The 14,567-nt window shown below is 38.2% G+C and overlaps 2 protein-coding genes and 2 pseudogenes across 10 annotated transcripts; 2 read left to right on the top strand and 2 right to left on the bottom strand.

Moving 5' to 3' along the window:
- The first annotated feature begins 777 nt into the window (after nt 1-777).
- Nucleotides 778-6,781, top strand: LOC147288512 (uncharacterized). 9 transcript variants are annotated; one of them, XR_015122030.1, is made up of 9 exons: nt 778-1,053; nt 1,568-1,582; nt 1,670-1,790; nt 1,904-2,044; nt 2,631-2,737; nt 3,859-3,907; nt 4,084-4,147; nt 4,643-4,717; nt 6,322-6,781. XR_015122030.1 is itself a non-coding variant. In XM_086242387.1 (5 exons), the coding sequence occupies exons 1-5, from the start codon at nt 3,363-3,365 to the stop codon at nt 6,352-6,354; spliced, it is 315 nt and encodes a 104-aa protein (XP_086098513.1). In that variant the 5' UTR covers nt 2,766-3,362; the 3' UTR covers nt 6,355-6,781. The 9 variants fall into 9 exon arrangements, 2 of the variants coding, with proteins under 2 accessions (XP_086098513.1, XP_086098514.1); XR_015122027.1 differs by having other exon boundaries at nt 1,281-1,582; nt 6,322-6,777; XR_015122029.1 differs by having other exon boundaries at nt 778-1,582; nt 3,859-3,902; nt 4,638-4,717.
- A 282-nt stretch (nt 6,782-7,063) lies between these two features.
- LOC147288511 (Saccharopine dehydrogenase) lies at nt 7,064-9,333 on the top strand. Its single transcript, XM_086240227.1, has 2 exons — nt 7,064-7,874; nt 8,485-9,333. The coding sequence occupies exons 1-2, from the start codon at nt 7,200-7,202 to the stop codon at nt 9,175-9,177; spliced, it is 1,368 nt and encodes a 455-aa protein (XP_086096353.1). The 5' UTR covers nt 7,064-7,199; the 3' UTR covers nt 9,178-9,333.
- A 100-nt stretch (nt 9,334-9,433) lies between these two features.
- Nucleotides 9,434-11,223, bottom strand: LOC147288510 (UDP-glycosyltransferase 708G1 pseudogene; annotated as a pseudogene).
- A 222-nt stretch (nt 11,224-11,445) lies between these two features.
- Nucleotides 11,446-13,300, bottom strand: LOC147288509 (UDP-glycosyltransferase 13 pseudogene; annotated as a pseudogene).
- Nucleotides 13,301-14,567: the final 1,267 nt, after the last annotated feature.

Below are 14,567 nucleotides of genomic sequence, written 5' to 3'. Positions count from 1 at the left end.
TCTCAAGATGATACTCCAAGCTTCTTCCATTGATAATTCAGATTTGGGTGCAGCTCAAGTATTCATGAATAACATGAGCCTTTTGTGTGGAACTCTTGCCTCCATTTTACTACTGCTCATGCTTGTTCCAGCTTTTGGGTGGCTGTTCCTTGTCTTCTGGACCATTTCTTTTGTCACCGTTGTGGTCAAGTCCTACCAATTCTTGAAAACATTGTATGCAATTGCAGTTGCAGCACTTGTTCATGCCTTTCACAAATTCAAAAATCTGACATTCTACCGCTCCAACGAGGAAGCCGCGGACCAGGCTGACCAGATCAATCAGATAGCTTAAGTAATCAATTTCTACGGCTACATTTCTTTAATTCTATCAGCACTCTTTTGTAACTTTGTTGTATATCGAGTCGGGTTGCAACAATTGACGGTTGTGTAATCAACCAGGAAAATGGGTTGGAAATGGGTCGGTTGTCTAGTAAAAACCGACCCATACTCATCCCTACAGCTTAATGTATAACTATATGTTCCAAATAAATATAAATAAACATAGCATTTGATTTAATATCTCTCTATCATGATGGATACGTTTTAAGTTCTAATCTCTCAAATCAAAAGGTCAAAAAAAATCTCAAATAAGACACCAACAATTACTGTTTTTAAGCATGTTCATGACTCTTCTGCCCCTGCTTTTTGTAGTTTCGGTCTTCTTTGCCCTTGCCTTTTCATTTTTTTAACGTTTCTTGCCATTGTGTTATACACAAATTGCCACCTGCACGGCTGCACCTTCCACTTCCAGAAAAGGAAAGAAGGAAGAGAGAGAAATGGAGAGAGAAGCAGCCCACGCGACCCGCCACCAGTGCCTGCGGAATTTCGCCGTCCGCCGACCCAGGCCACCCCACCGGTCGGAAAACCACCCTCTCCGACCGGTCATCACAGCCTGAACCTCCAGTTCGCCGGCTGACCACCCAGGGAAGAGAATCGACGCCGGAAAGCCCGTGACTGCCGCCGCTTCTCTCCTCCATTCCGGCCACCTCCGGCGTCGAATTTACGCGATTTCAGGTGGTTTCTTCTCCTATTTTCATGGGCTTCAAAACCCATATGAAATTATTGGTGGATTGTTAGATTTTGAGGATTTTGATTTTGGGGTTTAAGAACCCATTTCGGGTTCCCTTTGGGATTCGAATTTGGGGGGTGTTCTTGGGTGTTTTTGGACAACTTCCAAGCTAAAATGAGCCACTGAGGTGTTTCTGTTGGTCTTTCTCTGTTTTTTCCAAATTTAAATGCAGGGTTGGACTTGATGTGCCAACAATTGAAGTTCGGTTCGAGCATTTGACTGTGGAGGCAGAAGTTTATATTGGAAGCAGAGCACTGCCTACATATTTTGTTTTAAAAAAATGAATTCTATTTTATGATTAATAATTTTCTCTCCAAATATTTATCTTATCTAACTCCCCCTGGTATAGGGACTGTTGCATTATGTTGCATTATGTTCTCTGACATTGTAGACCAACACTAAGCTTTATTTGATCATGAATTTTATTAATGGAGGGCATCTCTTCTTTCATTTATACAGGCAGAGACTCTTCAGGTAATTTGGCTTTGAATATTCTAAAATTTATGATCACTGTATATGCTCCTCTGTTTTTAATTTCGGCTTCGGATGTTTCTTGAGTAGTGAGGACCAGGCAAGATTTTATACTGCTGAGATTGTATCTGCTGTTTCACATCTTCACAAGTGCGGGATCGTGCATTGAGACCTTAAACCTGAAAATGTTCTCATGGACGCTGATGGCCATGTAATGGCCATGCTTATTCATTCACTTCTTTTGTAGGAACATACATGAAAAACAGATTATCCTTTTTCTTGCTAGGATATCTATCTTTTCTGAAATTGATACATATGATACAGGTCATGCTAACTGATTTTGGACTAGCGAAGGAAATTGATGAAGCTAGCAGATCAAATTCAATGTGTGGAACCACCGAATACATGCCTCCTGAAATTTTGCTGTCTAAAGGCCATAACAAAGATGCATATTGGTGGAGATTGGTATACTTTTGTTTGAGATGCTATCTGGGCAGTTAAAAAGATGACTTACCCAAAATAATTTTGTAATGGTCCTCTCAGAGAGCATAACTTTTGTATGAAATGCCTCTCCTTTTGATCTAATTCTTAACAACTGTGATAATTAGTCCCTGCTAATATAGGAGCCTTTGGCAATGTCATGGCTTGCATGTTGCCATCAGTGACAGCTCAGTAGACGATGATGCATGGGTAACATAAATAGGTGTTAAAAGATTGTAGCTTGGTTAACTGTCAAAAGGAAGTTTGTGATGCTTCTTGGAAAATTGTTAAAATAGGTGACAATTCATGCACTTAACTGAATGGCAACATAGATTTGTGGGAATGGTTACTTCATTATCTTGAAATATTCATGCAAGAAATGGAAAATTACAAAAGCATCTGAGGTAACTTATGGTGGTATTTCTTTTCCTCCATTTATAAAATCCATGATCAAATAAAGCTTAGAGTTGGTCTGCAAAGTCATTCCCACATCTTTTGTTTTAAAAAATGAATTCTATTTTATGATCTTACCCATGTTGCATTGTTCTAAATTTTGTGGTGTTGGAAGCAGAATCGAGTAAAAGTAAAAGTGATTACAGAGCGTATTGGTTGGCCAGGAATCACATGATGATTTTGGATTGTTCGTTGGCATAGAGATCATCCAACATTTGTATTCAGGTTTGCATTTTCTAAATATATTAATTGATTGGGATGGGAGTCGCTGCACTCTTTTGATAGCCTAATGATAATGGTGAATATATATGTTTTTATTTGGTGTATCGATTGGCCAGCAATTCTGTGTTGAATACAATAATTGTGTATGCATAACTTTCAATTTAGTGTATGCATGTGTTTTACTGTCAATTTACTTTCAGTTTCTCTCATTGTACTTTTCTATTATTTTTTAGTGTTTGTAATTAGTGGGTTTTGGTTGTTTAATTCTTGATTCCTGACGTAGAGGTAATGTTGCTTTTTTCTTTTATTTATTTATTTATTTTGTCTAAGTGTTTTATTTGTTGAGAAGGAGCAGATGTATTTGTTATTTTCTGTCATGTTCGTACCATGGATACTGCGAGCAGAAATTTGTAGCTACCCATATGTTGTACAATTACATTCATTCATGATGCAGTAAGCCTTCAGTTGTTTTTTTGATGATCCACCTTTTTTCTTTTGGATGAAATGTATATTCAATGTAAAGGTTGTAGCTAGATGATTATAGCTTAGTATCTCCTTTTCTTTCTGTTTTTTCTTTGTTCTCTTTAAGTTTTTTTGAAAATACCATGAGTTCAATTTTGTACAAGTTATGGGAAAAAGAAACAGGGATAATAATGGCGAAAATGAATGTTTATTATATTTTCTCTCAAAGTTGAAACTATGGGCTGCTATCAAGCTATTAGGTATTCTACCCTTTTTTTCTTTTCTTTTGCATTTGTTTTACTGCAATTGTATCTTTCATTACTTTTGTTCAATCCTACGAAGTCATTTTCAAAATATTTCTTCCATATGTAGTTTATGGTTGACATGTATATGCTAATAGTAAGTCTGATGTACAAGGCGAGTAAGACAGAATTAACTAAAAAAAGACATTTGTAAAGCAAGGTAGAAATACTAAGAGAACACCTCCATTTGAGCATTGGTGTTACGTGTGATTTTTTTTTTTTGGGTTTTGGTGAATTTGATTATGAGTTCTTGGGTTTTGGTTCACTTTTCGGGGTTTTTTTTTTTTTTTTTTTTTTCTGCAAATTTTTTCATTAAGAATTTTTTTCTTGGGTTTAATTGGATTTTGGTTTTCATTTCAGGTTCCCATACTTCCTTGGATTTGAAGATTGGTTTATTTTTTGGGGTAAGGTATGTTTTTTTCGCTGGTTTTGGCTTTGGTATGTTTCTGTTCAACTTTTAACTCTCGAGGTTTTGGTTGATTTCTATAAAAAAAAATTGAATCATGCCTTAGTGAGGATCATCAAATTCACAAAATTTTGGGTACTATAATAACTTAGTTTTGCTTATTCCCTTTTTCACTGCAGATATATGACACAAATGGAGATTTGCTTCTCCAGGCTTCGTTCTATTATGAAGTAGACTCATTTGGTAAACAATTTCAGACATTATTATTCAAATTGTTTTTGTTTTTAGTACAAATGGTTTTTCAGTCTTTTAAAATAGGCAGTTTGGTTTGGTTAGATACAAGTTAGGAATTGTAATTAGATTGGTTGAGATTAGTGAGTGGAACTTATCTTTAGTTTAATAGTTTTCATTGGTAGAAGCCTCATAGCTTTTATTTATAAGAACATATATATGAAAGTGAAGAAACCATTACTTTGTTTAATAATTAAAATTTAGGAACCATTACTGATGTGTTACCTTTTTGTTACTGTATCTTTTCATGGCTATGTGGGTTGGTTGAGATTAATTACGTGTGTTTTATTTTATTTTCATTTATTAAAGAACTAACAAGTTGTCTTCCCTCTTAAAGATAAAATCAAAACTAAGAAAAAAAAAACAAACAAACAAAAAACACTTTTTAAGTGAATGAGGACTATAAGTAGGGACCATGTGTTTTCTTAATTCTCTTTTTAAGTGCAGATGCATGATGAAAACAGAGTTTTGCTTCAAAGAGGTTGGTTAACATATTCTTCAAGAAGAGTGAAGACCTATTCGGTAATCAATTTCTGACATTACCATTCATATTGCTTAACATACCTCGAATTGAGAATTAACATGAAGGAAGTTCCAGATCTGTCTTTAATTATGTTTCCAAAGTTGTAATAAAATCAGTTCTACACATGCATTTAGTTTATGTTGTATATGAGGTCTTTGATGAAATGTCAGAAAAATTGTTGTTTGGTGTGTTTACCAAAAAAAGTTTGTTTGGAAGAAAATATTACCACAGTAGGTAGAGAGAGAGAGAGAGAGAGAGAGAGTTTTGGCTCGAAAAACATTTATGTTGAATCAATGAATTGGAATTCTTCTGTGGCAAGTTCAAAACATAACAATTGCTTACTTATAGAAAAAAGAAAAAAGAAAAAGGTATGATATAAATGGGATGATGCCATTTTATGATGCGGTTGTTTTGTATGTGTCATTGTTTTTTTTGGGTGAATATTTTGTATGTGCCATTTCATTTCATGTTTACATGGCTAAGATTGAAGAGATATATTGTGCCAGTGCCTTGCTTTGGGTGTATGTGTGTACGCGTTATTTTCAATTTTAATTTATTTTCTGTAAAAAAAATTATGTAAGAATGAAAACATTCTTTTTAATTAGAAACAGAGAGGTTGTTTCAGTTAATTAGTATTGTAGTAACTTAATTTTATGCTTTAGGTTAGGAATTGATTGGGGTCCTGAATCCGGATGATGGGTTGTGATTGACATATTATTCACTCAATTTGTAGCACTATTGAAACAATGTCTTCCATATGTCTTGATAGGTGAAAAAATGAGATAAAAATTGTGATAACTAAGGTAAACTGGAACAAGGGGATTATGTCTTTCATTTTGAAGTAACATATTATTATTTGCTTTTGATGATCCTTAATTTGAGTGTTATTGTTGAACTTTGTATGTCTGTCTTAAATAATCTGTTGTCACTTCTTATTTAGTTGACGTTCGTCTTACAAAATTGTCTTAGGTCACTAAGTTTTTCTAAATTGTCTGTGCTTTGTGATTCTAAGTTTTAAAATGCTTCAATAAGTAACAATTTCAAATGAAAATTGCATTTGTGAAATTCAAAATTCAAAATTGCACCTAAGTTTGGGCTTGCTTCAAATTGTATCAATTTCAATGTGTATCAGTGTCAATATGGGTTCCAATTTGTGGACAAAATCTGCTTTCCTTTTATTTGTTTTTGTTTGGGAACTAGGTCACCTCCATAGGGTTCATTCCCTTTCATTTATGGTGCTGATTTTACTTGCTTTATGGTGAGGCCCACTTTTTCTGCTTATTTATTTTGATGTACAGCATCATACCTGCTTTGTCTATGCACCATGTTAATCATTAGTTCTAAAGTTATGGGCAGGAACTATTAGGAAAATACTGATGGTTGGCTAGACAAATATAATTTATTCCAATTTTTATAAATGGCAAACCAATTCTATAAAGTACAACCGCACAACTATAAAATTATTATAGCATGCCCTTCTTTTGAACACATAACTTCAAATTCCATACAGTTGCCTAATTCCTTGCCCCCATTTTTCCCCATCTCATCAATATCAATTAAACTACTCTTTTCATTTACAAATTAACATTTTTTTAACTTGCAGCCAACAATAGCACAACACCACTCTACAAGATAATCCTACTGTTGCACAAAGTGAGGAAGGCAAGAATACCACTTCATCTACTGCAAAACCAGTTGAAGACCCCACTGACAGTGTGGACGATGATGTTTACTGTGCTCCCTGTAACACCTGTCCCAAAATGTTTTCATTAGCAACTAGGTTCTGCAAGTCTTTTCGGTATGAACACAAACAAATTTACTACTAAGTTGTTTAATCTTTTTTGTTGTTTAACCCTCTTTTGAATGATGCTTGGTATATTAAGATATTAACAATATCTTAACATTCTAATCAGCATAAAAATTGTCTCATCAGTTTGGCTTTTGTAATTAAACCATGGCTACAAATGTTCTATGTTGCCTGGGTAAGTCATGTATGTGTACAAAAAATACTATGTTTAAAAACTTTGTTTTTGTCTTAAAGTTCTGCCAACACTTGTACTTACATATCTTAATTGTTCACTCAATTTCAATAATTATTTATACCCCCAGCAACGCACATATCTTAATTGTTCACTCAATTTCAATAATTATTTATACCCCCAGCAACGCGCGGGCAATATACTAGTTAAAAAAAAAGAGCTGTCACTAGTGATTGCTTTAATTACTTCAAAACAAACGAAGACAGCCGCCTTACTTGTCTGAGCGATGTGGGACAAAACGAAAGACTCAAACTCACTCCCTTCTTTCTTAGCCTGGACAAGTCCAGAAGCCCATGTCTGAAGTCTGAAGAAACCCATTTGTAGTAATTGAATGGAATGAGAAAAGTTTGGGTTTGTCTTACAAGTTTATAGAGAGTTCATTCACAAATTCACATTCTTCAACTCTCAGCTCCAACCTCTTCTCACTCTCAAACTCTCAATCATGCAAGAACCTCAATCCCAAACCCCCGACTCTCAATACGATCTAATAATCTTGGGAGCTTCAGGCTTCACAGGCAAGTATGTAGTCAAAGAAGCCCTCAAATTCCTCAACATCCCTTCATCTCCTCTCAACTCTCTAGCCTTAGCTGGTCGCAACCCCACAAAACTAACCCAAACCCTCAAATGGGCAGCTCACCCAAACCCCCCACCTCCCATTCCCATCCTCACCGCCGACACCACCGACCCTCCTTCTCTCCGCCGCCTCTGCGCCCAAACCCGGCTCGTTCTCAACTGCGTCGGACCCTTCCGCCTCTACGGCGACCCCGTCGTCGCCGCTTGCGTCGAAACCGGCTGCGATTACTTGGACATATGCGGAGAGCCGGAGTTCATGGAGAGGATGGAAGCTCAGTACCATGTCCGGGCCGCGGATACCGGTTCTTTGGTGGTTTCGGCATGTGGGTTCGACTCGGTTCCTGCTGAATTCGGCTTGATGTTCAATTCGAGGCAGTGGGTCGGTCCCGCCGTGCCCAACCGGGTCGAGGCGTATCTGAGCTTGGAGTCTGATAAGAGGATTGTTGGGAATTTCGGGACGTTTGAATCGGCGGTCTTGGGTGTGGCTAATGCGGACAAGTTGCAGGAGCTCAGGCGGTCCAGACCCAGAAGACCTAGGCCTGCGGTAATGGATAATCAAATTCTCAGAGTTTTAATTTGTTGTTTGCATTGTGCTTTTGTGAATGTTTTGGGAGATTGGGATCTGCAAGTTTATTGATTTGAGTATACTAATTTGAATGTTCTGTTGCTGGAATAATGTTGTGGGTGAACAGAAATTAAATGTTAAATCTTTGTAGTTTGTACAACTGTTGTCTCAGTGTAGGTCCTGTTATCGCTAGAAACCAATATAAATTTAGCTTGTATTTTGTATCGCATTGTATACTTGTATGTTCCTTTTATTTTCTTGGTTTGCTCAGCAAACAAATATTAGACCAATGGATCTGAGACACGTTTTCAATTCTTCCTCACTATTTTGGAACTATTAATGGTTTACTTATTGATTTTTCTCGTTCCTGTTTGCTCATGATACAGGGGGATTCATTGTTCAAGCAATGTTATATATTTATTATTTTCTGTGTTTAAGGTTTTTACCTAAATGTTTGCAGCTAATAGATATTAAAGAATGTAGCATTTCTAGTTTGAGGAATTTGTCTGGTCTTTTCAGAAGATGCATGTGCATATTATGGGGTGGGGCAGCCCAATAAGTTAATCTTTATTCACTTTAATGGTTGCAGATTCCTGGTCCTGCTCCTCCTAAAGGACCAACTATAGAACAACAGAAAAATATTGGCCTTTGGGCTGTGAAGCTACCTTCAGCAGATGCTATAGTTGTACGAAGAACGCTTTCTGCTCTGACCAAAAACCCCCATGGTCTTCCTGGAAGGAATGAGAGTGCTGAAAACATTGAAAAAAGAGAAGCCTTCTGGTCAACGGTGAAGCCTGCTCATTTTGGGGTGAAGATAGGCTCAAAGTCTCGGTTGGGCATTTTTCGTATCATGACAGTTGGAATCTTTATTGGGCTATTGGGTAGATTTTCCTTTGGGAGGTGGCTCCTCTTGAAGTTTCCCTCATTTTTCAGTGTTGGATGGTTCAGGAAGAAGGGTCCCTCTGAGGATGAGATGAAAAGTGCTTCATTTAAGATGTGGTTTGTTGGGCATGGTTTCAGTGACAGCAGTCTTGTTTCAGAGGAAAAGTTAAAACCTGATATGGAAATAATAACAAGAGTGATGGGGCCTGAGGTTGGCTATTTGACGACACCGATAATTCTACTTCAGTGTGCTCTTATTCTTCTGAAGCAACGTGACAACCTTCCTAAGGGAGGAGTTTTCCCACCTGGGATTGTATTTGGCCCAACTGATCTCCAGGAAAGGCTCCAAGAGAATGGAATTTCTTTTGATATCATTTCAAAGAATGTTTTTTCTGGTTAACTGGTACAGATATTCCGAGAAAATAAATCTATAGTTAGAAATACGTATAAAACAATGACGCATAATAAACCAGAAGTTATTTTCACTTTCTTATTATGTTTTGATTCGTTTTACAACAGTGGTTATGATTGTAATGAGATTATGGTTTAATCTGCATCCGATTTGTCTCAACTGATTGCATCTTTGTTTCTGATCTGATCTCAGTACTGATTTCATTCTTGGAATTTCTTAACCTGGAGGCTGGAGTCCATCTTTAAATGAAGGTTTAACTATCCTGAAACTTCTTCCATGTCTTGATGAGAGCAGTGAGGCTCTTTGTAGAACTACCACCATCTCCAACTGCCATTCTAGCCTCTTCTCTAATGTGTAGTGCTTTCGATCTCAACAACTCGTTTCCCATTATCTCTCTAACCCTCTTCGCAATATCCTCAGCTTTCACCAACATCTCCCCCTCACCCCACCCCCAACTCTTAACCCACATTCCCAGCCCAATTCTCTCCACCAAATCTGCATTGATTTTCTGGTCCCCGTGTTGTGGCCATGCCAATACACGCACACCATTCCAGAGGGCCTCAGTCAAGGAATTCCAGCCACAGTGACTCAAAAAACCACCGATTGCTGGGTGGCTCAATATCTCCTCTTGGTTCAGCCAGTTCTTCACTGCCAATCCATTTTTCTTCACCCTCTCTACTAATTCCTGTCCTAGCACCTCAATCAGTTTCTCATCGTCTTCCATGTCAACTTTCTTATCCTTCACAATCCACAGAAACCTACAACCACTTCTCACCAGGCCATCACCCAACTCTCTAATTTGCTCCCTTGACATGGCAGTCCTACTCCCAAAGCTGATATAGAGCACTGACCCAGTTGGTTGATCATCAAGCCATGCCAGTTGGTTTTTCTCATGGATACATGGTGCAAGTGGCCCAATGGCAATTACTGATGGTAGCCTTTCTAATACTTTGCCTTCATTTAGCGCTGCCAGAGTCTGACGCTCTATGCTTTCATATGAGTTGACCAAAATCCCATTTGATTCTGTCATTTTCTTACCATTCTCTATGAAAAAGGTCTTCAGTAGATTATTACTCTCCTGTAGAAGTGGTGGAGGAATCCAGGGTTTTGGTATTGGTTCTGGACCTGAAACTTCGACATCATCTCTTATCTGACTATTTGGGCCAAGCATGGTGTGGAAGGATACATAAAGTATCAACATTTTGGCAGATGATGTGAAGAAAATGTAGTTAGGAAGTCCAAGAGAATCAGTTATAGGAATAACTGTGGAGGCCAAGCTCATGTCTGTGATTATAGCAGACAGAGGTGGAAATAGTGAAGATAGAAGAGGAGAGAGTAGGTGAGAAGAGCGCCGTATCAATTCAAAATGGTAGTAAAAAGGGTCTTCTGAATTGGCAGATGGGTCATCAAGTGGAAGGAGATGAAGATGCTTTTGAGTAATTTGTGGGAAGGTAGTGAATAAATGAGACAAACTTTGTGACTCTGCAAGTGAGACAGTTGGAATTGGAATGATGAAGGTGATATGGACATTGTGTGCTGTGAGCGAAGCAGCAAGTCGAAGGAAGGGCGTGAGATGACCCATGCCGGAACTTGGAAGGAGAGCTACATGAGTAAATCTTAGATCACTGGAATTTGACATTTTAAGGGAAAAGAATGGTTTGGTGAGAGAACCTTGATTAGTTTCAGAGTATCTACAATGGAAGCAAAGCAGAGCATATTTATACAGATAAGGCTGAGGAGTCCATGATCAGCAGATGCACTGAATGTACATGCTTATGTGGTGAAATAGTCAAGTCTATGACCAGCGAATGCATTGAATGTGCATGCTTATGTGGTCCAGTAGGCAAAGTCTAGTAGGAAAACGACAGGTACAGCTTTTCTTGAATGCCAAGAAAGTTTGGACTAACAGAATATGCTGACGTTTCTGCAGGGTTCTGTTCACTCACACTACTGGCTTAGGTAGAGCCAAGCTAGAGCCTGCTTAGACTATAACTTTCCTTCTCTTAATTTAATTTTTCAAAGGATAATTTATATAAAGAACCTGATTAGACCAAAGCTTGCTTAAACAGAGAGAAGCCTTAATTTTTTTTGTCTTTTTTCTTTTTTAAAGTCTGAGTGGAGATTTATGGTCAATTCCACCACTATTTTTCTTGACCACGAACAATGTGGCACAACAAGATGGGAAAAAGTTGCACTTTTATCATTTATGCAAGCATTCAAATTAAAATGCAAGAAATAGTAACTTGTGGTGAAAGCTGTTTATCGCTTGCCTTGTTGCTCTCACTACTTATAAGTTCAGTTTTTTGGGTAAAGAAGCTCAAAATAATGCCTGACTGACACTGTTCATTTTCTTTAGTAATATTTCTTAGGGGGAAATGGTAGTTTTAACATTCAATACAATGCAAGACCCAGCCAAACATATAGCCAATTTGATATTAGAAAATCACATGATCCTTGAAAATATAAAATTGCATGGACTTGTCAGTTCCTCTTCTGCTTAAGATATTCCATGACTTCCATGAGCACCTTCTCAGAGTTCCCACCAGTACCAGTAGCCTTCCTAGCCTCTTCCCCCACCTTCCTGGCCAATCCTTTCAGCTTCTCATTTTCCATTAGCTCCACAATCTTTTTTCCTATGTCTTCACCACTCACCAACCCTTCAAGACCCCAACCCCAGTTCCTCTCCCATATTCCCAACCCTGCCTTCTCCACAACCTCTGCATTCACACTCTGATCCCCATGTTGTGGCCATGCCAGCATCGGCATCCCTTGCCAAGCTGCTTCCATAACCGAGTTCCACCCGCAATGATTGAGAAACCCACCAATGGAAGGGTGTTCCAGAATGTCCTGCTGGCTCACCCACCCCTTCACCACCATTCCCTTGTTCTTTGTTCTTTCCAGAAATGACTCCCACACCAGGTCTTCCACCTCTTCTGTATCATCTTTATCAACTTTACTGGTTTTAAGCACCCACAAAAATCTATATCCACTTCTCTCCAGCCCATTTGACAGTTCTCTTATCTGAGCATTTGACATGGCTGTTCTGCTTCCAAAACTCACATAAACTACAGACTCTGCTGGTTGGCAGTCTAGCCATGACAAATAGTACTGGTCCTGGTCTTTCTTGAGCTCAAGAGTTTGTAATGGTCCAATTGGGAGGATTGGTGGGAGATTGCTTAAAACTCTTCCACTGTTGACAGCGGCTAGAGTTTCTGGTTCAAAATCACCAAAAGTGTTCATTATAATCCCTTTTGCTTTAGAGATAGCTTGAGCATTTGTAAGTATTAGTGATGTAAAAAGATGATTTGGGTTCTTAAATGGGGGAGGAATGCTTGTAATGGGCAGAGGGCTCAGGTCTGGGATGTTGACTTGAGTGAGAGTACTACTGCTGCTAAAATCTAAAGAGTTATTGGATAGAAGGATTGGAAGGTAAGCCATGAGACAGAGAAACTTGGAGGAGGTGGTGGAGACTATGTAATTGGGGATGCCAAGATCAGCAGCAATTGGGGCAATACTTGAAGCCACTCCAAAGTCTGAGAAGATGGCGGAGACCGGCGGGGATGAAGAAGCAAGTGAAGGATAAAGGAGATGGACAGAGCGGTTGGTGGCTTGGAATTGAAGAAAGAAAGGGTCATCAGTAGGGGTGGGATTGGAGGGGTGGAAGGGAATGAGTTGGAGCTCAATGTGATTGACTTGTGGTTGTTGAGAAAGGAACAAGGCAATGTGGGAGGACTCTGCAGCAGACACAGTAGGGTGGGCTGTGATCAAAGTGACCTTACAGTCTGTAGAAGATGATAACAACATGGAAGCAAGGCGGAGGAAGGGTGTCAAATGGCCCATCCCGGCACTTGGGAATAGAGCTATGTGAGGAGGAGAAGCTGTGGTGTTTGACATGGTGATTGACTGTTATTTGCGGATAACACATTGCATGACAGTGTATGGTATTGTATATTTATGAACAAACATTAAGGTAGATGGTTTGGTGAATTGTTAGCCACACGTTTCACCAAACATTCTCAGGCAACTGACTGGGAATGGAGAACCCAGCAAGTGCTATTTAATTTAACATTCATGGGTGTGGAAGACATGGTTTTGATTAATATCTTTGTTTCTTTTATACGAGGGAGGAGAATACGAAGTTAACACTATCTAATAAGAGAAAGATCATTGGATTAGTTAGTCGGTAATGTCTTTGTTGGTGGGTTTAGTCTTTGCATTATTGACTAAAGAATTGGGTTAAATATGTACCAAAAAAGAGTGGTGGGTTTAATTAATAGTTCCTAAAGTGCTGTGAAAAGGAAAGAATACCAAACGCACAGCTACCAGGATAAAAAATGAAAAAAAAGGAGTTGGTTTTCTTTGCAATAGCCCAGCAACTGCTATTTATTTCAACATTTCATTGGCTGGAAGACAAGGTTTTAATTAATATATTTGCTACTTTTTGAAGAGAAGGATTCGAACTTCAACATCTTTATAATTGTAGAGAGAATTCACTTTTTCTTGGATTTAGTCTTGGGATCATTGGCTGATTATTTTCTAAAGTATTGATTGTTTCTTGAGAAATCTACGAGTCTCAAAAAGTACTTTTTTTTAATGAGTAATGCTAGGGGACCATGTCATTGTATCATATTTGTGGTATCCTAGCCACTATTGATCTCTTCATCTCTCTCTCTCTAGCAAAGGTGGCTAAGAAGCCACATCATGTGGTACTACAAATGTTGTACAAATGTACAATGATATAATCCCCCTAACATTATCCCTTTTTAATATAGCCCATTATCCTCCAATTTACTTAATATTATACCACTTTGCAGACCCAAAATAAACTTTACTGTTAGAGAGAGTTAATCATTCATGGTAATTACTTATTGGCAGGTCAAGACCACGAAGGTTACGTTCTCTCCACCACATCTACAGAGAGGAAAATGGGCTTGCGGGTTCAATACTATGGTAAAATGCCCACCCGTAACCCAGCATATAAAGTACATTACATAGTCTGTTTAGGGATTGGCGACTTACCCATTCAGTGACTTTGGCACTGGACGTTCTCAAAATTTGTACTATCGGGTCAGGTGAATTCAATAATAGATGCTTGTTGGCATTCCAGCCTTCCTTCTCCTTTTAGGGCTTATCCAAAAGAGAATCCAGTACTTCTTAGTTGTGAATATCTGAATAGGATGAACCGCCCGTGGATATTTTTGCTTCGGAACAAAACAATTAGAATTAGTCAGTCAACTGGAATGTAACAAAATTAATGCCAAAGATGATATTATGAAGACAGAGAGGTATGTGATACCACATTAAATATGGAAACAATTCAATTGGGAACAAAACTACATATTAATGATACCAATAAGTTGGGAATAAAGTGAGATTTG

This window comes from Dryas octopetala, chromosome 4, assembly GCF_963921425.1.
Source record: "Dryas octopetala chromosome 4, drDryOcto1.1, whole genome shotgun sequence".
NCBI classification, from domain to species: Eukaryota; Viridiplantae; Streptophyta; class Magnoliopsida; order Rosales; family Rosaceae; genus Dryas; species Dryas octopetala.
Note: the sequence above shows the minus strand (reverse complement) of the source record. Positions and strands in the feature narration are given on the sequence as shown.

Excerpts from the sequence above, each read along its gene's own strand:
- LOC147288512 (XM_086242387.1), top strand. The coding sequence starts at position 3,363 with ATGGGAAAAAGAAACAGGGATAATAATGGCGAAAATGAATGTTTATTA. Across the intron at positions 4,148-4,637 it reads TTATGAAGTAGACTCATTTG|TGCAGATGCATGATGAAAAC; the intron begins GTAAACAATTTC and ends TCTCTTTTTAAG. Across the intron at positions 4,718-6,321 it reads GAAGAGTGAAGACCTATTCG|CCAACAATAGCACAACACCA; the intron begins GTAATCAATTTC and ends TTTAACTTGCAG.
- LOC147288511 (XM_086240227.1), top strand. The coding sequence starts at position 7,200 with ATGCAAGAACCTCAATCCCAAACCCCCGACTCTCAATACGATCTAATA. Across the intron at positions 7,875-8,484 it reads CCAGAAGACCTAGGCCTGCG|ATTCCTGGTCCTGCTCCTCC; the intron begins GTAATGGATAAT and ends TAATGGTTGCAG.